General features: G+C 35.2%; 1 protein-coding gene across 22 annotated transcripts in view; it reads left to right on the forward strand.

Annotated features, from left to right (window-relative positions):
- The window catches only part of CEP170 (centrosomal protein 170), a 137,125-nt gene that overhangs the window by 107,449 nt on the left and 3,558 nt on the right, over window positions 1-26,118 (forward strand). For 8 of the 22 annotated variants that reach the window (XM_069545523.1, XM_069545529.1, XM_069545520.1 and 5 more), the window contains 6 exons: window positions 4,266-4,500; window positions 13,378-13,555; window positions 15,575-15,745; window positions 21,064-21,152; window positions 24,566-24,659; window positions 25,377-25,428. In XM_069545523.1, coding sequence (XP_069401624.1) covers window positions 4,266-4,500; window positions 13,378-13,555; window positions 15,575-15,745; window positions 21,064-21,152; window positions 24,566-24,659; window positions 25,377-25,428 — 819 coding nt within the window. The remainder of the gene's footprint in view (window positions 1-4,265; window positions 4,501-13,377; window positions 13,556-15,574; window positions 15,746-21,063; window positions 21,153-24,565; window positions 24,660-25,376; window positions 25,429-26,118) is intronic. The other 14 variants (XM_069545525.1, XM_069545531.1, XM_069545538.1 and 11 more) reach the window with 4 other exon arrangements.

Raw genomic sequence — 26,118 nt, forward strand, 5'->3', positions numbered from 1 at the left:
AATAAGATATATTTAAAACTAAGTACCTTGAATTACCAAAGTAAGGCTTCCCCAATGGCTCAGTAGGTAAAGAATCTGCCTGCAGTACAGGAGACCTGTATTGATCCCTTGGTCAGGAAGATCCACTGGAGAAGCAAATGACAACCCACTGCAGTATTCTTGACTGGAGAATTTCATGGACAGAGGAGCTGGGCAGGCTACAGTCCATGGGGTTGCAAATAGTTGAACACAACTGTGTGACTGATTTTCACTTTCACCCTGAACTGTCAAAGTAAGGCAGTTGGTTTTCATTATGTTTTAAGTATACATTCTAAAATTTTCAAAAATCATGTTAATGTCCTTAAAAATTTTTTAGACTCTTTGCTTTCCCATTTTTATTCTAATCCTCAAAATTTATAGATGATGATGTTAACTCTTGGACATGCATGGGTTGAGTTAATTTCTTCTCAAGTCAAAGACCAGTACAGAACACCACGATCTTATTGTTACATGCTCATACATATTAAACGTGTTTGTGGCTTAATTTCCCACAAAAATATTTTTATCTAGGTATAAAAATGTAGTGTTTTGTCTTCTGAAATTTGTTACATCTGTAGATAATGATGTGTTTTGATGTCAGCAAAGTTTTGGTTAACAGTAAAAGAAATCAAAGCACTCCCAGATAAGTGATCCTAATAACTCTTTTTCCCCTTTTAAATTATTTAGACATCATGAATATTATATTTTCTTGATGAATGTAGTAGTTTATTACTTCCACAAGAGGGAGTGTTGTATAATTTTATAGCTAAAATGAGCCTGTTTAACTAACATAACTAGAATAATTTTCAAGTTAGCTACAAAATAATTAAGCCCATCTTAGAACTTTTTCTCGTTTTATTATATGTGCTGTCCAGCACCTCATCAACCCAAGAAGCTTCTTAAAGATTGGCAGTTTAGATACCTTCAACACAGATTTTCAATTTAAACATTTATCTGAAATGCCTTATTAGTACCAGTATATCAAATGAGCCTAATAATATAAAGTTACATTTGATTCTCTAAATAATTTTATCTAAGCAGGGTAAAATTCAAGAAGAAAGTAAAAAAATTTTTCAGCCCTGTAAAAATCATAAAACAATCATTCTATGAGAATTCTAGGATGTCTTTTTTTTTTTAAATTAGTCTAACTTGAAATTTTTTTAAGTAAAATATTTATTTAATTTTAAAACAATTGGAATGAGCTTTGCACTCTGAGAGTCTGTAGATCTGTCTTAAACTTTGATTTAAGCAAGTCACAGGACCTTTCTGGGCCCAATTTTTATGTATAGATTGAAGAATTTAAACTAGCTCATGTCCAAAGTCATTTTATTCTAAAATTCTATGAAATAAGTAGGCACTGGGGAAAGTTAAAAACATTTTTACTTGAGGTTTCCTCTACAAAAGCTAGTTAGATTACAGGGATTTTTTTCTTCAGATAAAATATATTGCTGCTATAGTTTGGAAGCAAAGATTAAAAACGCAAAGGTATTGAGAGAACTTCTTCGACAAATAATAGGTTAGAGGTCCTGGCTTTAACTCCCATTCACAGTCCCTTTTTCACCAATAGTCATCATTTCCTGTCTCATTTTTCATTCAGAGATTAAATTAAGCTTTGCTTCATAGCACACCATGTATGATATACTTCCCACTGGTAGAGATAACCTTTAGTTATTTGAAGACTTAGTAATCATATTTTTATTTTCTGCCATGTCCTATCTATTTTATATTTTCCTTCTCTCCTTCCTTATATTTTTCATTTTTTATGCAATTTTAAAGGTTACTTTTTAGTTATAGTTATTCCAAAATATTGGCTGTCTCCCCGATCCTTGAGCTCATCTTACACCCGTGATAGTGTACCTCCCACCTGGCTCCAATATTGCTTCTCCTCTTTTAAAAGTTACTCTTAGAAACTTCAGTGTTTTTGTTGGATTCTAGATAGACTTATAAAAAACAGGTGGAAAGTTTATGAATTTCATTTGAAAAAGAAGTTTTTCTTTTATCCTTTTCTCCAAAAGGTAATGATTTTCTGACCTGGAGACTTAGATTGCACAATTTAAATTCTAACGGGGCTCAGCTAATATATTGTCACCTGGTAACTTACGTCACCTGACATTTAGCCCTTGTTTCTCACTTTCTCATTCTGCTTTCATGTGCTCTGCCATTCAAGGAATCTCTCAGTTATTGATGCCATTCTCTCTAAATTACCTCCATATTAACAACCTGAGTTCTATAATACCTGTTTTCATACCTTCTGCAGTTTGTTAAAACTCTTTGTTACTGGTTTTGTCTCCTCTCCAATTTTCAGTTATAGGTATGGTTACATAGTTTTCAAGTCAAAAATCAGGAAATTTAATCTAACAAAAGATCTTTTTTATTTATGGATTTCCTTTTATGAATCATATTCTAGGGTAGCAAAATAAAAACATTTAGCATTTAATGAAATACCTTTATTAAAAGGTACTGATTTGTTTGCTGTATATCTAATTGCCTTGCTGTGTTTCTTTAAAAAAAAAACAAAAACTTATTTACTCTTGTTCCTTAACTTTTCCTAAAGCTGTTTTCAAGTCTCAAGGTCAGTTCAAATGTCTAGAAATTAGTAAATTTCCACCATGGTAAAAGTATTATTTGTGTTAATAAATTATCTTCTAATGTTAAAATCAGAAATTATTTTTAATAACCCCTTCAAAAAAAACTGATTAATTACCTGGAGTTCCATATATGTGTTTGTGTATACTTTTACAGAAAGCCATGAAGTTTTGGCCTGTTTTTTCATTCTCTCAAATAAGAGTTTAAATCCAGACAAATGGGTAGGCACTGATTTATGATATAGTCCTGATTATAGATTTTTCTGTTCTTAAAGCAGTTCTGGGAACAATGATTATCAATCTTATTTGAATGCCAGCTCAGCCTTACAGAGCCTTACGTAGAAATGAAGTTTATGAAAGAAAAGAAAAACAAGAAAGGCATAAAATTCAAGTGGAGGAGGATAAGGGAATTCTAGACTTCACCAATACCCAGCCTAGAGTCAGCTTCTGTTTTATAAAAGAGAAAGATAAAGAAAGCTCTTGATAGTAACAGCAGTTGGAACTTATAACAGAAGCTAAGGTTTAGCCACCAAAAATGTCTCATACCTTTTTATTAGGTTTTCCTATTTTGAGGAAGGAAATGGTCAGTATCTAGGAATTAATTCATTTATTTAAACATATTTATTAAACATTTGTTAGCCACATACTGCTAAGTGCTAGGAACCTGTTAATGGATTAAGCAGGCATAATTCCTGCCCTTGTGAAGTTTTCCATAGATTAGCCATTTTTCCCCTATTTTTTACCTCTTTATGCTTCACACTTTATTTGCATGTTTAATTATTAACAGTAGTAGTGATCTGTCTACATTAATTTGTCTTCTAATTTTCAAATGTGTCTGCAAAACCATTTTAAAAATCTTTTACTAACCTTAAATAAGAAAGTGATTACCACTTTCTTTAATGTGACTATTGTCAGTATCTCCTGTGCCATAAATGTTAATGGTTGTGAGAATACCTTTGTAGGTTTTCACTCCTTGTAGGTTTTATTGCCATTGTCTATTTTCACCTGTATGCTTTCAATGTCAAAGCAGCAGAGTTGTACTGAAGATGCTTTGTTGTGTTTTTACCGTGTAAAAAGATTTTTTCCAATCATAGCATAACAGGATGTTGAATGACAGAGGTAATGTTTTTTTTTTCTGCCATAAAGGCATAATTTCCACAGTAGGAATTATGCATATTTGTTTGTTGGGAAAAGAGGGTTTTTACCATCTCCATGTTAAAAAGTCCATGTGGCATGAGGAAATCTTTTCCCTTATTTTGTTTTTTTTTGTTGTTGTTGCTGTCATTAAAAAAAAATCCATAACGTCACTTAAATGAGAAATATTTGCAATTAAATAGTACCTGAGTTAAACATTTATGAATAGAGCTTGCTTAGTTGTTTGTCATTAGTCAGTTTTTCATCTGAATGTTTGTTTACTCACCATGCTACAGAAAATGTGATCTTTCTATTGTTCTTAATTCTTCATTGTTTTTAATTCACCAAAGTATGATGTTTCTATCTTTAAGGAGTAGTAGACTTAATGGTTTTGTAAACTATGTGTATGTCAGTTTTTGAAAATTGTGCTGTGTGTGGTCTCATGGTGTTTTTGAAATCATGATTTTTATTTTCTCTCTTTTAAAAGATAACATAATAATTCTTTTTTTAATAATTAAACTAATTTAGTAAATTCAAGATGGAGGCGCTTTCCTACTGATTATGCTTCCACCTCAGAAGATGAATTTGGATCAAACCGTAATTCCCCTAAACATACCCGTCTACGTACTTCTCCAGCCCTGAAAACGACTCGATTGCAGAGCTCTGGGTCAGCAATGCCTACTAGTTCTTCATTCAAACACCGGATAAAAGAACAGGAAGACTACATCCGAGATTGGACTGCCCATCGAGAAGAAATAGCCAGGTTGGTTTTAATCTGTTATCTCTAAGAGTTGAAATTATTTGTTACTGTTTCAACTTGATAATAAATTTAGCTTTTACTTTGTTTGTACCAAGAAATGAAATCCACAGAGAACTAAGAACTTTAGTTTTGTTGATAGTATTACTCATTACCCTTTTTTTTTTTTTATGCAAGTGTTACTTACATATTAAAGAATTTATTTTGGTAAACTCCCCTTTCTTATTTCCGGTAGAAACGCTGATGAATTAATATAATTTTGAAAGGTAGTCAGTATCAGCTCTACATAATTGAGAATTGTGCAGATACATTTTTTATTTTTTTACCTTCCAAAGAGATGTACTTGCTAGAGATGTTGCTAATGTTCTCTAGGGAGAATTAGAGTAGGCAGATTATTACTTGTACTTTTATGAGTTCATTAGATTGAGTTAGTACAATCCTTTAATAATTAAATGAGAATATTATTTTAAATATTAAATATGTTTATAATAAACTTAAGATTACATAATTAAAAGTATAATTCATGCTGCAGATGTGAGTTTTAACCCCTAACATTGCAGTTGACCATTAAATAGAGGCTCTATTCAAATATATGCTATAGTAGTTAAGGGTTTTTTGGTAAGTTTGTAAGTTATTAAATTTTACTGCAGTATGCCACATGTTACCTAAACATTTTCACTGTGTATAGGCTAAAATTATTTCTGCCTTTAGGTAGAGGTTCTAATTTTCTTATACTTGACAACATTTATTAAAGAAGTTAATTCATAAATTCCTTAAAAATTTTTTATGATGATTTTATGATGTTTATCTTTTTTTACTTTGTGGACTTCTGTGAATTGTTTCTTTTTTTCCTGGATCATTAGTTTATTGTTTAGTTTTTTGTTGTTGTTCAATGACTATGCACTTGTGGTTGCTTTTAGTTCTTGCAGAACATGCCCTTCTAATCTCATTGTGTTGCTTAAACATTACTTTTTGGCCATGTAAATGACAATAATTGTTGAAGCATTGTAAGCCAGTTCTGATTAGAGTATGGGCATGTATGTGCTTTGGGATCCATGCATTATTGTGCATTGTGCTAAGTCGCTTCAGTCATGTCTGACTCTGTGCAACCGCATGGACTGTAGCCCACCAGGCTTCTCTGTCCATGGGATTCTCCAGGCAAGAATACTGGAGTGCATTGCCATCCCCTCATCCAGGGGGCTTTCCCTACCTAGGGATCAAACCTGCATCTCTTATGTGTCCTGCATTGGCGGGCAGATTCTTTACCACTAGCCTCACCTGGGAAGCCACTCCACGTATTATTATGGGCCCACAAAACTCCTGCAATGAGACAATCTTGATACTACATTTTTTTCTTGTGGGCACAGCTGGCAACAACAGGCCTTGCTCTTGTCTCATTTTTTTTCTTCCCCATGGAGAAGTCTCACCACATGAACACAAGGGGTACACGAGGGAACTAGAGTGTTCTGCTTTTTCTTAGGAGGCTTTGCCTCTTAAGCTCTCTACCCTAAACTAGAACACTGAACACCTTCTCTGGGCCAAACCCACTTCCCTGTCCCTAAACAGAAAAAAATTATGATACAAAGGGGAAAGTGACTAAGAACTGTCTGTTATGTTTTCACTTGGTTTTATTTTGTTAGTATGTGTATTTTATTACCCTTGTAATGTGTATATTGTCTGTATATATTTTATTATCGATAGTAGTATTCTCAGGCTAGCCTATTTAACACCTAATGATTCTATGCCTTTTTCCTCCAGTTTGTTAGTAGCATTATGTTAATAAAACTTGCTGTTGGGATTTAATTTTTCAAGGTATATTTTCCACCCATACATCTCACAGGAAGAGAAAGTATTTTTATTTTTGTTTATTAAGATATTAAAAAAAGTAAGAGGGAAGGATAGGAAGTATAGGAGGAAAGAAAGTTAATGTTGATGTTTAATGTTCCTATAGAATACTGACCTTTTCTTAATGTACAGAAGTTTATTTTCAAATAACTAAATAGAATGTGAGAAGTACATGTTTTATTTCTGTAAATTGGCTACCACTTTCACTTAAGAAATTTGAAAAGCATAATAGTGGTTTTAGTTGATTACAAAATGTTTTATGCTTTGTCATACTCTTTTTGCTTAGATTTTAGAGCTATATTACTAAACCAGCACCTTTACACCTCTGCAGTTTTGTTTTGGATCAAGTTTATGTTTGCATACGTTTTTTTCATGTATTGTATAATCCCCCTCCACATGTAATTCCCATCCACTCAACAAAGAACTCCTAAGCTACTCGTATGAGTAGAACGTAGTATTTAGCATGAGTGAAGTGTAAAGACGACTTAGACATGAGTGTCCTCAGAGAGTTCAGAGTCAGAGGAAAGAAGCAAAGGTGTTGCATGAGCTGCTATCAGGCAGAGTGGTAGAAGGGTTGTAGAAAGGGTGAAGTTTGAACTTCCCTGGTAGTCCAGTGACTAGGACTCCATACTTCCAGTGCAGGGGGCCTGGGTTTGATCCTTGGTCAGGGAACTAGATCCCAACACTGCAACTGGAAGAACCTGCTTACTGTACCTAAGGCCTGACACAGCCAAATAAATAAATAAATAATTTTTAAAAGGGTGTCTGCAACAGGAATTTACTGGAGGTTGAAAAGAGAAAAGAAATAGCATGGAAAAAAAAAGGGGTGGGTTAAGTTTGTCTGAGTCTAAGATATAAAAGTATATAGTTAATGGATGACCAAATTGAAGATAATCCTAAGCCAGCTAAAAAATAGGAGACGTTGAATGCCAGCTAAGAAGTGTACATATTATTTTATATATAAGACTTATGTTTTAGATTTTTGAAAAGGATAAGATCTATATTAAAAGAAGATTACCCTTAAGGGCAATTTGTAGAATTGTTTGAGAGAGCAGAGAACCTAGAGATTAACTAGTGATCTGTTCTAGAAGTTAATGTGCAAGGCATTGAAGGCCTAAGTTAGATAGTGTTAGTGACGGTATAAATGGAGATATGGACGTGTACCATTTGACAGAGTCTGACGATTGCCAGAATAACTCCATGGTTGTTCAAATGAATATTGTTAAGAATTCCCATGAGCAGAATATAGTTTTTAGCATGAGTGACTGGTAAAGGTGACTTACAAATGGATGTCTTCAGAAACAAAAGACAAAAAGAAAGATAAGCTCTGTTTAGGCATGCTGACTTAGGTATCGGTAGGTACTTTTGGAACAGACATGTGAAGGAGTATAGCTCTGCAGCATAGGAAGCTCATGAGAGTTAGAATCATCGTTTTGGAAGTCAGACAAAAAGAAAATAACTGAAGCTGTGATCATAGACATTGCCAGGAAGTATTGAACTCTGAGGGATAACCTAAATTATAAGGATTCAGTATAGCTGAATGATCAAAATCATGGACTCTGGGATCAGACCTTCTCAATTCAAACCCAATTCTGCCATGTGGTCTGTAAGACCCTAGACAAGTTAAGTAAGTAACTGTGCACTAGTTTTATGTATAAAATGGACAAAACAATAGTGTCACCTTGAAAGAGTTGACACACCAAGGCATGTGCATAACCTAGGACTTGACATATAGTAAGCTATCAAATGTTAGTTATATTTAAATGGAGTGCAGAGAAAACAGTGGTGTGTGTATATACTCAAACATGATTGTATTTATAACTTAATTGTGAGCATTCAGTTTTCTGTATATTTGATAATATTAAATTTATGAGACTCCAGATATAATTGGAGTTTCAGAATCAGTGTTATATTCTTCAGTTCAGTTCAGTCGCTCAGTCGTGTCTGACTCTTTGCGACCCCATGAACTGCAGCATGCCAGGCCTCCCTGTCCATTATCAGCTCCGGGAGTTTACCCAAACTCATGTCCTTTGAGTCAGTGATGCCATCCAACCATCTCATCATCTCTTGTCCCCTTCTCCTCCTGCCCTCAATCTTTCCTAGCATCAGGGTCTTTTCCAGTGAGTCAGCTCTTCGCATCAGGTGGCCAAACTATTGGAGTTTCAGCTTCAACATCAGTCCTTCCAATGAACACCCGGGACTGATCTCCTTTAGGATGGACTGGTTGGATCTCCTTGCAGTCCAGTGGACTCTCAAGAGTCTTCTCCAACACCACAGTTCAAAAGCATCAATTCTTCGGCACTCAGCTTTCTTTATAGTCCAACTCTCATATCCATACATGACCATTGGAAAAAGCATAGCCTTGACTAGACGGACCTTTGTTGGCAAAGTAATGCTAAAATATTTTATTAAGGCTTATCCTATACTAATAGGAAACCTAAGAATCTCAACCAAAGTTTCATTCAGATTTTCATTTCAAACATTGTTTTAAAATGTTCTTTTTTCCTAAGAATAATAATTCTGATATATAAGTAGTCTATTTTTAATATTGAAATGATTATTAAATAAATGTGTCATAGAACACCTACCTAATGAGTCTTATTCCCTGATTTGATTGACCCCAATGGCAACCCACTCCAGTATTCTTGCCTGGAGAATCCCAGGGATGGGGGAGCCTGGTGGGCTGCCATCTGTGGGATCACACAGAGTCAGACATGACTGAAGCGACTTAGCAGCAGCAGCAGCAGCAGCAGCAGCAGCAAAGTAGTCATCTGACACTTGGGGTCAAGAGGAAAGAGGCTTTATTACTGAATCTTTTACATATAGTATTTTTAATTAGAGAAATTCAAATAAGTATACCTGTATTTTTTTAATATTTTAAAATACAATGATGGTTTATATTTTTCAAGGCTCAATATTTGTGATTAAAATTACAAATGCATAGTAATCTTAATGGCAAAAAAACAAATTGTAATTTTAGTACATTTTATTACAACTTTTTTTATATTTTGAGGAAGAGCCAATTTAATTTAGTGGCCAGAATTAAGTGATATGGGTTTCCTTTTAATATGCACGCTTAGTTTTTTCACTCATGTCTGGCTCTTTGCAGACAAAACTGAAGTCTGTCCATACACACTATGGTCTATAGCCTGCCAGGCTTCTCTGTCCATGGGATTTTCCAAGCAAGAATACTGGAGTAGGTTGCCATGCCCTAATCTTCCCTATCCAGGAACTGAATGCATGTCTCCAGCATTGAAGGTGGATTCTTTACCCCTGAGCAACTGGGGAGGTCCTTATAATATATAAAGCAATGTAATGAATCATTGCAAAAGTAGGAAGTCAAGAGATACCTAGAGTAACAGGCAAATTTGGCCTTGGAGTACAAAACAAAGCAGGTCAAAAGCTACCAGAGTTTTGCCATGACAATGCACTGGTTATAACAAACACCTTCTTCCAACAACACAAGAGAAGACTCTGCACATGGACATCACCAGATGGTCAACACTGAAATCAGATTGATTATATTCTTTGCAGCCAAAGGTGGAGAAGCTCTATACAGGCAGCAATAACAAGACCAGGAGCTGACTGTGGTTCAGATCATGAACTCCTTATTGTCAAGTTCAGACTTAAATTGAAGAAAGTAGGGGAAACCACTAGACCATTCAGATGTACCTAAATCAAATCCCTTATGATCATACAGTGAAAGTGAGAAATAGATTCAAGGCATTAAATCTGATAAACAGAATGGCTGAAGAACTATGGACGGAGGTTTGTGACATTGTGTAGGAGGCAGTGATCAAGACCGTCCCCATGGAAAAGAAATGCAAGAAAGCAAAATGGTTGTCAGAGGAGACCTTAATGCAAAGTCAAGTGGACCTTAGGAAACATCACTGCAAACAAAGCTAGTGGAGGCGATGGAATTCCAGTTGAGCTATTTCAAATCCTAAAAGATGATGCTGTGAAAGTGCTGCACTCAATATGCCAGCAAATTTGGAAAACTCAGCAGTGGCCACAGGACTGGAAAAGGTCCGTTTTCATTCCAGTCCCAAAGAAAGGCAATGCCAAAGAATGTTCAAACTACCGCCCAATTGCACTCATCTCACATGCTAGCAAAGTAATGCTCAAAGTTCTCCAAGCTAGGCTTCAACAGTATGTAAATCTTGAACTTCCAGATGTTCAAACTGGATTTAGGAAAGGCAGAGGAACCAGAGATCAAATTTCCAACATCTGTTGAATCATAGAAAAAGCAAGAGAGTTCCAGAAAAACCTCTACTTCTGCTTTGTTGATTATGCCAAAGCCTTTGACTGTGTGAATCACAATAAACTGTGCAAATTCTTTAAGAGATGGGAATACAAACCACTGACCTGCCTACTGAGAAATCTGTACACAGGTCAAGAAGCAACAGTTAGAACTGGACATGGAACAATAGACTGGTTCCAAATCGGGAAAGGAGTACATCAAGGCTATATATTGTCACCCTGCTTCTTTAACTTATATGCAGAGTATATCATGCAAAATGCCAGGCTGGGTGAAGCACAAGTTGGAATCAAGACTGCTGGGAGAAATATCAATAACCTCAGATATACAGATGACCCAACCCTTATGGCAGAAAGTGAAAACAGGAGCTAAACTCTTGAAGAAAGTGAAAGAGCAGAGTGAAAAAGTTGGCTTAAAACTCAACATTCAGAAAATGATGATTGGGGCATCACTTCATGGCAAATACATGGGGGAAAAATGGAAGCAGTTTAAGACTTCATTTTCTTAGGCTCCAAAATCACTGCAGATGGTGACCTGGAGCCATGTAAAAGATTTGCTCCTTGGAAGGAAACCTATTACCAACCTAGACAGCATATTAAAAAGCAGAGACATTACTTTGCCAACAAAGGTCTGTCTAGTCAAAGCTATGGTGTTTCCAGTAGTCATGTATGGATGTGAGAGTTGAACTATAAAGAAAGCTGAGCACCAAAGAATTGATACTTTTGAACTGTGGTGTTGGAGAAGACTCTTGAGAGTCCCTTGGACTGAAAGGAGTTCCAAGCAGTCAATCCTAAAGGAAATCAGTTCTGAATATTCATTGGAAGGACTGATGCTGAAACTGAAACTCCAGTACTTTGGCCACCTGATACAAAGAACTGACTCCTTGGAAAAGACCCTGATGCTGGGAAAGATTGAAGGTGGGAAGAGAAGGGGCGACAGAGGATGAGATGGTTGGATGGTATCACCAACCTGATGGACATGAGTTTGCGTAAACTGTGGGAGTTGATGATGGACGTGTTGCAGTTCATTGGGTCACAAAGCGTCGGACACGACTGAGCGACTGAACTGAAATAGCCTGTTAATGTTGTGATAGTTTCTGCTGCTTCACCATTGCAGCCCTTAGGACCTAGCACAGTGATCAGATCATTAAGTATTTACTGGTAAATAAAAAGAAATTGACCGTAGATTGCTTCTGTTGGGCCATAAGCTTCAAGTTAGCTTCTCTTTTTAAATCTGTGGTTAAGTTTCTATGCAATTACTCCATTCTGTGAAAGCCTTTCAAGCTCACATTTTGCATAAGTTAAAAAGTTGCTGTTACTTTGCTCTTTGGATTTTAGAGTTGGAAAGCCTATTCAGGTACTTTACAAATATTCTGTCATGCCAAAGCTTTTGTTTACTGTAGAAGTAACCAAATTGAGATCCTGTGCAGTGGCTGCATAACTTAGCAAATGTTCAGTTATCACTGATAACAGTTACTTAGTTCTTCAGTCCATGTGGCTGAAAATACAAATAAATGACTTTAGGGACATGAACTGAAAACATGGAATCTGGCCCTGTCTCAGCTACTTTTAAGTTGTGTGGTCATGAGCAAGCCAGTAATTTTCTCTTAAAATGCATCTCTCTTCATAATCAATCAGTTAGATAAGTCTACTTCTACCTTGTGACCCTGAAATGACATGTGATGTACTATAAAGTATGGTAGATAGCATAAAATGCTATTCTGTGTCAGAGCCCCTCACTTCTTTGGTACCATACACCCCTTGGGCCATCTGGAGAAGCTTAGGGAGCTCCTGTCAGAAATGTATAAACATTAGAAACAATTATATTGAAATACAGTTTTTAAAATATTTTTAAAATGATATAGTAGTATATGATTCTTCGTTAACATAGTAAGTGTAATGTTATTGCTGTGGGTATAATGAAGTCGTTTTGAAGTCAGTCCAGTCGCTCAGTCATGTCCCACTCTTTGCGACACCATGAATTGCAGCACACCAGGCCTCCCTGTCCATCACCATCTCCCGGAGTTCACTCAGACTCACGTCCATCGAGTCAGTGATGCCATCCAGCCATCTCATCCTCTGTCGTCTCCTTCTCCTGCCCCCAGTCCCTCCCAGCATCAGGGTCTTTTCCAGTGAGTCAGCTCTTCACGTGAGGTGGCCAAAGTGTTGGAGTTTCAGCTTTAGCATCAGTCCCTCCAGTGAACACCCAGGACTGATCTCCTTTAGGATGGACTAGTTTTGAAGTAGTGATGACTAAATGTTTTGATATACTCACAGAAACTAGAATGTGATTTGTTTTGCTGACAGAAATCACCAGTACTGCTAATACCACTGTTGTTTGTTGCTTATCTTTGTAATTCAAAGAAATGCTAGTTTCATTTAGAGGGTTAATGAAAATAAAGCTATAATTGCTTTTCTCATTCAAGTTCACAGGCCTTTGAATTGTTTACCGTGCCCAAATTTAAGAACTGCTGTAATATATTAATGCTAGTAATTACCATTAACAGTGTGTTTTTAAAAGATACATATCACTACTTCAGGCCTTTAACACATCTATTTGAAAGTGACAACTTGTAAATTATGTGTGGTTTAGTTTGATTCATATTGGAATTAACATTTAAATTCTTCCAATATCAAAATAGTTAATGGCACGTGTAGAAAATCTGAAGTTTTGAGGACAAATCTTTAAATATACAACTTATAAAACTGATTCTATCGAAATGATTGTCTGTAGACCTGTTGTGTGAAAGAATTAAACTTCTTTTCTAAAATTATCGCCAGGATCAGCCAAGATCTCGCTCTCATTGCTCGGGAAATCAACGATGTAGCAGGAGAGATAGATTCAGTGACCTCCTCAGGCACTGCCCCTAGTACCACAGTAAGCACTGCCGCCACCACCCCCGGCTCTGCCATAGACACTAGAGAAGAGGTAGGAGATCTTCATGGAGAGATGCATAAGGTTCTTTCTTTTCTTTATTTCTTTTGCTTTTAGCTTTTTGCTTAGTTTTTTTTTTTTTGGTTACATCCATCCTCCCTATTTGCATGAAGCTCTGCATTTTCCAACTTTGCTTTAACAAATTTCTTTTCTTGTAACAAAACTAGTAAAGGCTAACATTTGGTCTACTATTAGCATGAAGCTGTAAAATTATTTAAAATAAGTACTTTGTAAAATACAAAAATAAATGGTACCTAAAAAGCACATCCAAATTTGGTAAATAATTGTATAAATAATAAATCATTATATAAAATTTCTGTAAATCTTACATAGGTTCTTAATTAGAAATTATCTCTAGTAGCAAGAAAAAGTCTATAGTTTTTACTACTTTAATTCTGTTGATGAATATATACATATATATATATGTGCACGAAGATTCTTCAAAAATTGAAATATACATACATATACACACTCATTCAAATATATGTACTGTTTTAAAACATTCTTGTGAACTGTGCGATGTAAGTTAGCATATACAGACTATTGCCCCAAACCAGAGCCTCCTGCTCTCCCCCTCCAGGGGACACCACGAACATAGATGGCTCCAGAAGTTAACTTTATTTTATTTTTTTTTCAGAAGTTAACTTTAAAATATAATATAAAAATAATGGTATTCTGGCCATGTTGGGTTTCTTGATTTGGTGCAGAGATACCAAAAAAAGACATTTTGAAAGAATGAGTTACAGTTTTATTAGGACAAAGCCACACTGGTTTGTTTTATTATCCTCTGACTATTTTATGCTATAATGTCAGAATTGAGTAGTTGAACAGAGATTGTAAGACTGCACAGCCTAAAATATATATCATTTGGCCCGTTACAGCAAAAATTTGCCAACCCCTAATATTGATGATTCATTTTACTTCCTTAGTTTTATAAAGTAATGTTCTCAATAGTAGCCGAAAATGGGTAGCCTTTTTAACACATTTAATTCTGGTAAGCTCTTCTACTAAAATTTTCTTCAGTTGCTTTTTGTCACAGTTATAATTTTATTCTTTAATGGTCATAATTTCGTTGTATTTTTCCCCTTTATGTGTCCTCTAATTTGGTATATAATGTTTCATCAGTCTGTGTAGTTTTGTTACCACACTGATCAATTGTAAATGTGTATAAAAATTCATCCTTATTGGTGAAAAACAAAAGGATCTTCTTGGTGGCAAGACATACACAATTCTTCCTGATACATTTTGAATGATGAAGATATTATTTTCTCAGCTGTCTAACTAAATTATACCTAACGTGATTGTACATTCACTCAGACTCAGTAAAGTTTTCAAACATTTCATTAAGTAGAATTCCATTTTTTCTTTTTGGCTTCCTTTCTTATTACTATACTAGAGTTTATTCCTTCTTCAGTAAACCTGAGTTACTTTGTACTATATGTGCATAATTTGCACTGCAGATGGCAGTATATCACTCGTACTGGAATATGTCATTTCTGTAGCATTACTGCTAAAAGTTTATCTAAGATAAGAATACTTTGTGAATTAAAAACATTTTTTTTCTTTTGTAAACTTAATTATAATTTGTAATTTATGTATCTGTGAAGAAATTTGGCACCTGGATTTGGGGAGAAAAAAAGGAAAAAACAAGATAGGAAACTAAAAGAAAAAGAAACATTATTTTACACTGGTAAGGCAATGTGAGTAAAATGAATGCCTTGTCCATCTACATGGCTCAGCTTTTTCTATTTACCATCTGTGTTTTCCATTGGGGGAAACTATCCATGGGAGAATCAAATTTAACATAGTTATTATATATATATTGGATTTTGAAAATAAAATCTATGTAGATGAACATCTATTTTATAAAATGGACATCTTTGAAGTGCTTATAAAAAGAGAGAGTAATTGGTTTATTGAAGATACCATGCTTCTGTTACTACCTGAGAATGGAATAACTTCTAACTATAAAAACTATAATGCCAGTATCTGTGTTTTTCCAAATTACTCTATGCTCATGAGGATTTACTTTTGTCCTGTTAGTTAGTTGATCGTGTTTTTGATGAAAGCCTCAACTTCCGAAAGATCCCTCCATTAGTTCATTCTAAAACGCCAGAAGGAAACAACTGTCGGTCTAGTGACCCAAGACCTCAACCAGCAGAGCCTCCTGATCACTTAACAATTACAAGGCGGAGAACCTGGAGCAGGGATGAAGTGAGTAAACTATAAACTTCAACAAATGGCAGAGGATGCATGCCCCATTGGTCGGAAAAAGAGGAGGAGAACTGTTCCATACATGTGTGTGCTGAGTCGTGTCTCTTTGCAATGCCATGAACTGTATGTAGCCTGCCAGGCTCCTCTGTCCATAGGGTTTTCCTGTCGAGAATACTGGAGTGACTTTCCATTCCTCCTCCGGAGGATCTTCCCGACCCAAGGATTGAACTTGTGTCTCCTGCATTGGAGAGTCTTTACCACTCACACCACCTGAGAACTCCCTTGTTTAATACTTACAAGTCTCTTAAGATAAACAGGGAAGATTTGGGGAATGATAGAAGATTGGTGAGTTTTGTATTATTTTTGGAGCCACACTGCAGGTCCTGTAAAGACTACATTTGTAAAACAAGGACAATTTTATATGGTTTTGTTCAGTATATAGGGCTGGGAAAAAAGTGCTTGTCCTTATGAGTAGAATAGAATTTCATCCTGACATCACATCAATTACAAATAATTAACTCGAATTCACTTAAATTTAGTTCCTAAAGAACAAAAGCAAAACTTTAAAGTTTTTAGTATAATATAGGTAAATATCTTTCAGCACTGCAGCAGGGAATGATTTAAAAGACACAAAAAGTTTTGACTTATAAATAAAAGATTGATAAATTTGAGTGTATTAAAGGACTATGTGAAACATACAGGCAACGAGATTAGAATACAGAATATATCAGAGCTCCTACAATCAGTTTAAAAAGGCAAACAGCCCAAAAGAAAAATCTGCAAAAAACATTTGCAGCATTTCACTGAAAATATCCAAGGCCTATGAAGAGATGTTCAGCTTCATGAATATTCAGAGAAGTAGTTTTCAAGGCTACAGTGAGATTATTTTATATTCATTCAATTGGCAACAAATTAAAAAGTCTTAAAACATTAAATATAGGAGAAGATGTGAATACATAGGCTTTCTTATTGTTGCTAGTAAGGTTAAATTGGTGGAGTCACTTTGGCAAACAGTTTGATATTATTTCCTAAAATTGAACATACATGTAGCCCATTATCTAGCAGTTTTGCTGCTCGTGTATACCCTTTCTCATTGACAGCAAAAGTCATGAATGAAGATATTCCTAGTAGCACTGTGGGCAGTAACAAAACTTGGGAACAGTCTTTAAGTGTTTGTATCTGAAGAAAAATGAATGTATAAACTGGTATGTGCACAAATTGAAAAATCAATGAAGGGATCAAAACAAATGAACTACTGTATGCCACAATGTGGATGGATTTTAGCAATAGAACATGAAATGAAGAAAGTTACTCTCAAAAGATCGGATAAAATGTGTTTTGTCACAAATTAATAATGTTATATACTTAGGACAGAAATAGATCTAGCAAATTATATAAAAAGAAAACCAAGGGAATGATGAATGGGATTCAGAATGTTGTTTACCTTGGGTGGAGGGAGACAGGGAGATGGGATGGAAAAAAAAACACGTGACTAGAGGCAGATTATATTAGTCAGCTGTTTCTTTCTGTTGTTGTTCAGTTGCTCAGTTTTGTCAGACTCTTTGCAACCCCATGGACTGCAGCACGCCAGGCCTCCCTGTCCTTCACTCTCTCCTGGAGTTTGCTCAACTCATGTCTATTGAGTTGATAAAGCCATCCAACCATCTCATCCTCTGTTGCCCCCTTCTTCTCCTGTCCTCAGTCTTTCCCATCATCAGGGTCTTTTCCAGTGAGTCAGCTGTTTGCATCAGGTGGCCAAAGTATTGGAGCTTTAGCTTCAGCATCAGTCCTTCCAGTGGTTATTCAGGGTTGATTTCCTTTAGGATTGACTGGGTTGATCTCATTGCAGTCCAAGAGATTCTCAAGGGTCTTCTTGAGCACCACAGTTTGAAAGCTTCAATTCATTGGTGTGCAGCCTTCTTTATGGTCCAAATCTCACATCCAGACATGACTACTAGAAAAACCATAACTTTGACTGTATGCACCTTTGTCAACAAAGTGATGTCTCTGCTTTTTAATACACCGTCTTAAGTTTTTCATAGCTTCCCTTCCAAGGAACAGAGTCTTTTAATTTATGGCTGCATTGACTTTGGAGTCCAAGAAAATAAAATATGTCAGTTTCCATTTTTCCCCACCTATTTGCCACGAAGTGTTGAGACCCGATGCCATGAGCTTAGTTTTTTGAATGTTGAGTTTTAAGTCAGCTTTTTCACTCTTCTCTTTTACCTTCATCAAAAGGCTCCTTAGTTCCACTTCGCTTTCTGCCATCAGGGTGGTGTCATCTCCGTATCTGAGGTTGTTGATATTTCTCCTGGCGCTCTCGATTCTAGCTTATGATTCATCCAGCCCATCATTTCTCATGATGTACTCTGCATGTAAGTTAAATAAGCAGGGTGACAGTATCCATCCTTGTTGTACTCCTTTTCCCAATTTGGAACCAGTCTGTTGTTCCATGTCTGGTTCTAGCTGTTGCTTCTTGACCTGCATACAGGTTTCTCAGGAGACAGGTAAGGTGGTCTGGTATTTCATGTCTTTAAGAATTTTCCACAGTTTGTTATGATCCACACAGTCAAAGGTTTTAGCATAGTTAATGAAGCAAAAGTAAATGTTTTTCTGAAATCCCCTTGCTTTCTTTATGATCCAGCAGATGTTGGCAATTTGATCTCTGTTTCCTCTGCCTCTTCTAAATGGAGCTTGTCCATCTAGAACTTCTTGGTTCATGTACTGCTGAAGCCTAGCTTGAAGGATTTCAATTATAACCTTGCCTGCATGTGAAATGAGTGCAATTGTACAGTAATTTGAACATCCTTTGTCATAGCCCTTCTTTGGGATTAGAATGAAAACTGACCTCTTCCAGTCCTGTGGCCACTGAGGAATTTTACAAATTTGCTGACATATTGAGTGCAGCACTTTAAAGGCATCATCTTTTAGGATTTTAAATAGCTCAGCTGAAATTCCATTTTTTCCACTAGCTTTGTTCATATTAATGCTTCCTAAGGCCCACTCGACTTCACACTCCAGGATGTTTGGCTTCTAGGTGAGTGACCACAGCATCCCGGTTATTCCAGTCATAAGCGTTTTTTGTATAGTTCTTCTGTGTATCCTTGCCACTTCTTTATCGCTTCTGTTTCTCTTAGATTCTTTCTGTTTCTGTCCTTTATCATGCCCATCCTTGCATGAAATGTTCCCTTGATAATCTCCAGTTTTCTTGAAGCCGTCTCCACTATTTCCTATTCTTTTGTTTTCCTCTATTTATTTACATTGTTCATTTACGAAGGCCTTCTTATCTTTCCTTGCTAATCTCTGGAACTCTGCATTCAGTTGGGTATATCTTTCCCTTTCTCTCTTACCTTTTGCTTCTTTTCTTTCCTCTGCTATTTGTAAAGCCTCCTCAGACAACCACTTTGCCTTGTATTTCTTTTTCTTTGTGATGGTTTTGGTCACCACCTCCTGTACAGTGTTACTAACCTCCATCTGGTAGATAATTCTTCAGGCACTCTATTTACCAAATCTAATCCCTTCAATCTATTTGTCACCTCCACTGTATAATCATAAGAAATTTGATTTAGGTAATACCTGAATGGCCTAATGGTTTTCCCTAGTTTCTTTAATTTAAGCCTGAATTTTGCAGTAAGGAGCTTATGATCTGAGCCGCAGTCAGCTCCAAGTCTTGTTTTTGCTGACTGTATAGAGCTTCTCCATCATTTGCTGCAAAGAATATAATTAGTCCATTTTCAGTACTGACCATTTAGTGATGTCCTTGTGTAGAGACATCTCTTGTATTGTTAGAAGAGGGTGTTTGCTGTGACCAGTGTGTTCTTTTGACAAAACTCTGTTGACTTTTGCCCTGCTTCATTTTGTACTCCAAGGCCAAAGTTGCCTGTATTCCAGATATCTTTTAACTTCCTACTTTTGCATACCAGTCAGCTATGATAAAAAGGAGGTTAGTTCTAGAAGATCTTATAGGTCTTCATAGAATGATTCAACTTCAGCTTCTTCAGCATTAGTGGTTGGGGCGTAGACTTGTATTACTGTGATGCTGAATGGTTTGCCTTGGAAACTGAGATTATTCTGTCATTTTTGAGATTGCACCCAAATACTCCATTTCAGACTCTTGCTGACTTTGAGGCTACTCCATTTCTTCTAAGGGATTCTTGCCCACAGTAGTAGATTTAATGATCATCTAAATTAAATATGCCCATTCTCATCCATTTTAGTTCACTGATTGCTAAGATTTAAATATTCACTCTTGCCATCTCCTGCTTAACCATGTCCAATTTACCTTGATTCATGGACCTAACATTCCAAATTCCTACGGGGTTTTGTTCTTTACCTCATTGGACTTTACTTTCACCACCGTTACTGACAATCATGGAACTGATTTTGGAACCCGTATCTAGTCTTAGGATGTAGGCTAAATTCAGCCTCCCACCTGATTTTGTAAATAGAGTTTTATTAGCTGCAGCTCCTTTTGCTGTAATATAGCCTCTCTTGCCATAGTGAGAGAGGTAAGTAGTTGTAACAGAGACCACATTGGCCCCAGCCTTCACTCTCTTGCCCTTTACAGAGGTTTGCCAACCCCTGCTTTTGCCCATAAAGTTCAACTGGAATGATAACAACCTCCAACATAAAAACTTATTCTTGGGGACTTCCCTAGTGGTCTAGTGGTTAAGACTTCACCTTCCAGTGCAGGGCGGGGTGTGCGTTTGATCCCTGGTTGGGGAGCTAGGATCCCACATGCCTCATGTCCAGAAAACCAAAGCATAAAACAGAAGCAGTAGTCTTAACAAATTCAATAAAGACTATTAAAAAAAATGGTCCACATTAAAAAAAAATCATAAAAAAAACCCCTTACTATTTTGAATACATTTAAAAAACTTACCTGTCCCACTGTGGAGAACAAGGATTGTAATCTTGATCTCTTTGTTCATCTTATTTGTTGAAAAAATAGATAACAGATTTATCGTTCTAAGTTACTTATATTCTCCCAATTATGATAATTTGAATTGGAAGCATGAGAGACAGGATTATGATAGTAATTAAAAATTAGATAACATGGATTGTCTTTTGAAAGTTATATGATGAAAATAATATGGAAATGTAACAAGTTATTTAACAAAAAAGAGTTCCTTTCTTAATTTTTATTTCTTGTTCTCAATGTAGTTACATAGTACTCTTAATTACACCCTTTATTGAGTTTTATTAAAATCAGCATAAATATGAAATGCCCTTAAACATAATGAATTGTGACCATTCTTGGTGGTTATCTGATATAGTGGTAGTATTTTAATGTCTTTTCTTCCCTTTCCATGTTTCAGGTCATGGGAGATAATCTGTTGCTCTCATCCGTCTTTCAGTTCTCTAAGAAGATAAGACAGTCTATAGATAAAACAGCTGGAAAGATCAGGTACTGTGTCGTTACTCAGACATCCTTGCTTCTATAAAAGCAGGTTACTTTCCTTTCTAGTAAATTTTGAAGGATGACCTATATACCTAAATTTTACATGGCAGTAGTCAAAAAGTTGGTGAAGTGAGCGGGCTAGAGGATAATGAGAAATGACATTGGAGAGAGAAGGAAGGACCAGTTTGGGCAGAACTTGCTTAAGGAGTTTGGACTTTATTGTAAAAAAGCCATAGGAAGTTAATACATCAAATGCATATCTTTAAAAAATATACATATATGTGTATATATATATAAAGAGTTTTAATATTTTACCATTTCCCTGATTATCTTGCCTCTCACTCAGGATATACATATACCACTTAGGAAAACATAAAATTAAGGAGGAGAAAACCTGATGTGGCTGATAATAGTACTTGGCCTGGGATTTAATTATCAAATTATATCAATTTCATTGGTTTGGGGGGATTGGTTTGTTTAGTACACCAGTATTATCCATAAAGCCACCATGTAAGTCTCTTCATGTGGTCATGTGACCTAGCAACAGGAAAAGCTTGCGGCCTCCTTACCTATAAATGGGAATCCCATATTACTTCATCCTACCTGCTGAAATACGTGCCTTTTTTCCCCAGTAACTGAGCCCTCATCCAGTCTCATGTATTCATTCAGTAGATCTTCATAGAGTACCTGCCTTATACCATTCTCTTCTATTGATAATTCCTTACCACAGAATATCTTCCTCAGTCTGCACTGAATTAACTCATCCCTAGTTTCCTCTAGAAAAAAAATTTGTAGCTTAGACATTTAATTAAAATTGTGACCATTGAACACATTGATGGTTAATTGGCTGGTTGATGTTGTTGTCTCAGAAATTCGACAGAATTTAGAAAGTATAAAAAATAAATATTTTCTTAATGTTAATTTGTTGCCTTCAGTTTGAGTGTTGAGTTTTGCTGTGTGTAAAGCACTGTGGCAGGCTCTGTGGAGGACAATAAGAAAGATAAAACATGCTCCCTACTGTTAAGGTTTTATAATCTGGTTGGTGAAGGACAGTGTATATACAGGTAACTATGGTACAAGACAGCATGGGATAGATTAGTGCCCAGTTAGAGGTAAGAACAGAGAAAGGATCACCTTCACCCTGAACTGTCAGGGAAGGCTTTGTGGAGGAAGTAATATTCAAAGCTAGATATAATTTTTGGTAAGCAAAATCTAAGGGATAGAGGCCTGAGCCTTTTACACAGATAGTACTAGAATAGTTTGAGCAATAACTGATCTTTAGGTCTGTACCAGGAGTTATAAACTGAAATGCCTACCCAGACCTGTCTAAAACTATCCTGTAAGTTATTCTAATACTTGCTATAGACTCAATTAAAAATACTTACACCACTGTTTTGTGGTGTCTTCACTGGGCTCCATGTGAAAGTGCCCCTCAGGGTGTGCCGTGTGGCCCTGCATTGGTCAACTCCGAGTTTCCAGCCCCTGATTTGCATGGATTGAGGGCCAGTGCTAGAGATTAGATTGTGGGGGCCTTAGAATATGTGCCTAAGACTCTTTTTTACCTAAACTACTTTATCAAAAAGGAGTTTTAGCTTCATAGTTAAATTATTAAATGAAATTAGCTTTGAAATTCAGTATATTTTCATGCTGCTGTTTAGTGTGACTACTCTTTTGAATTCATTATGTGATATGAAGATCAGTTAAAACCCTGATTGTTTCTGAAAGATCTGTAATGACCTTTGCACAAAACCATTTAAATTCTAACCATTATGATCTGGCCTGATTTCTTGATATAGTTTTCTGCTTCCTTAGTGTTTAAGTGTTACACTTCACTCCATGGAGCCAAAATTATGATTGGCTTTATAAACCTGCAGCACAGTGTTTACAAATTGTCTTTAAGTTTTTTATCCCTTTAGTGGCTTAGAATTTCAGAGACGCGCATGTGTGTGTGTGTGTGTGTGTGTGTGCGTGCGTGCGTGCATGTGTGCGTGCATGTGTGTGTGTGTGTGAGATATTACGAATCTCAGGTAGCATTTCTAAGCCATTTTTACCAAAGATGAAATATGTATGGTTTAACAGTTTGAAAAAACACTAACATTGTATTGTACTCAGTAACCATCTTCTGGCAAAATTCACTGAGTTTTCAGGATGGCTAAGCACAGACTCATGAAATAGTCATTGTTTTCTTACTTTCACCAATCCTAATGCTCTAAGGACTCTTTTAGAGAGCACACCATAATTTCTCAGGCCTTAATTTCGCAGTCATTAGGATAACAGCTCCTAGATAGCTAGCAAGGATATTTAGTCTTCGGGGTATAGAAATTTTAACAGTAAATCAGAAGAATATTCTCTTCTAGGATTCTGGATCTATTGTTGCCTTTTTAAGCATGATTATTTGTAATTGTAGGTGTTCCAGACTTGGGATTTGACATTGATGAATTTGATACTGGCTTGATATTGATGAATTTCATATTTTTAAATAAGTTGAACCTATTGAATTTTGAAGAAATACAAATAAAAATGTAATTTAGTTTACTACTTAAATGCTGATCAGCTTCTAATAGTAATGCTTTACTTTCTTGTACAGTACTGGTTATTGTATAAGGCAGTTAAGCTAGATTTCCAGCCCAGTGAAGAAATTCAAATAGAAACTAAAAAGGTACCTAGTATTTACAGCTCTCTAAAGCTGCTGATCATGTCGTCTAGATTGAAGAGAGAGATACCACATTTGAAAGACAAGTCAGAATTTTGTGACACTTTATTTTATAAGATGCCTGAAATTAATTTCAAGCATAGAATTTTTATTGACAGTTGTTTTTGTCAAAGGATAGTTTCTTAATTCTCAACAGGTTATTATATAAAATATACTAACATGAATTAGTATTTTTAAAGAAAAGCAGCATAAGTACTCTATTATAATTTTCAACCTTTGAAATTGCATACACACTTTGATCAATTCTAAGAAGCCTTTTCCTGTTTAAAGAGGTCCTAACAGACTCAATTGCTTATACTTAATTCAACCTGTTTTCATCTTATATTTATACTGCATATGTTCTATATGAAACAAGTTGTATTTTTGTTATAAAAGGTGGTTATATAAAAATATTAGATAACATTTGGGGGTTATATTATCATCTACATTTGTTTTATATTTGGTTCTCAATAAAGAATGAGATAAATACTAAAGGGTTTCTATGTGTCTATTTGTAGCTAGCTAGTCAGTTACTTTTTTAGTACAGATCTCTCACATAAATGAGTTTATTGTTAATATTGACTCTGTTTAATTCACAGTTCATGTAACACTTAATGGTATTTTAAATTTTTATTCAGCTTTGAAAAGATACATTGTTTTGTATTATCATTAAAAATGTGATATTTTTAAAATATGAAAAGTAAAGAGCTTATTTTTTTATTTATAGAATATTATTTAAAGACAAAGATCGGAATTGGGATGAAATAGAAAGCAAGTTAAGAGCTGAAAGTGAAGTCCCTATTGTGAAAACCTCAAGCATGGTATGGTAATTTTTCTTGAATATTAAAACATTTTTTAAAAGGTTTTATGTTCAAGGAATGATATGCTGATTTTTAAACTGTTCATTTGTAAAAGAAGATATAAGAGCACAAATTTGGGAAACTTTATGGTTTCACTTGTCTGTCACAGGGTTTTAAAGTATTGACTGCTTCAAAGTTGTAAAGGGTGTGGGGGAACCTTTTATGTTTCTCTCTATTAATATACTCTTGTTCTTATAATAATTGTATGTTATAAATAAGCAATTTTGAAATAAGAGCGAACTCAAATATAAGTTGACATGAGTCATTTCTGTTTACTTAACAGATAGCTTGTCTCCTCCAGAATTTGTACAGGTTTTTATTATTCAGGAAATCATCCTAAAATTGAGGTTTCAGTTTGTACATTTTCCCTAGAAAACCCTTAAGCGCTTTTTACAGTTGTTGCAAGATTGATCAATATATCTTTGCATATACAGTATTATTGTCTAACTTTTCATCTTCTATTACTATCTCACTGAAAAGAATTATTTCAGTATTAAAGATTTTAAAATTCTAGTCTTTTTACTGAATGTCATAATTATTTCATATCCTGTTGCTACAGATTGGGGCCATGTCAGTAATATTAAGGATATCAAATAAAATTAGTATAAGGTTTGTTGCTTATCAAATGAAAATGTTTTAATTAAAGTAAGCTAATTCTTGTCATTGCTTTCCCTACAGGAGATTTCTTCTATCTTACAAGAGCTAAAAAGAGTTGAAAAGCAGCTACAAGGTGAATTTACTACTGATTAAGTATAAAAAGCTACCAATTTTAGAACAAGTACATCCTAAGTGATATTTCTAAAATACTGTTAATTATTTGAACACTATTTGGTTAAGTGTAATGATGTATGAATAAAGATATAAAGTTCTACATATTCAAATTACTCATAAAAAGAAAGCATAAATAATTAAAAATATAATTCATAGTATTATATAGTATCTATTATTTGTTTCTATATAATAGATACAATATAGATTATATTGTATATCTATATAATATAGTATCTATTATTTATATATATTCATAAATTATAGTATATGAAAAATATGTAAAATAATATATTAAAATATGTATATGCCACTGAAAATTCTTGTTGACAATTAGCTTTGTTTACTTGATTTGATAATTCTTAAATTATATTTGTGGTACAACCCATATGAACTAATAACGATTTTATAAGTCATAATAATCATTTGGATGTACAAGAAATGAGTGCACATTGGACACAGGGACCAGAAGAGGGAGTAGGGAAGAAAAAGAGACTGTTGGCCTCCTAAACTTTAACAGGGACATTGTTTTTGGTTGTGTCAGACCTTTAATTATGCACTTATGCCTATGTGTGTTTTGACCTAGAAGTCCCCAGTGGTAAAACAGGCGATTCCAGAGTCGGTTGCTAATTTTACTCAGTATTTGAATTAT

The sequence above is a fragment of the Ovis canadensis genome, chromosome 12 (genome assembly GCF_042477335.2).
Source record: "Ovis canadensis isolate MfBH-ARS-UI-01 breed Bighorn chromosome 12, ARS-UI_OviCan_v2, whole genome shotgun sequence".
Lineage (NCBI taxonomy): Eukaryota > Metazoa > Chordata > Mammalia > Artiodactyla > Bovidae > Ovis > Ovis canadensis.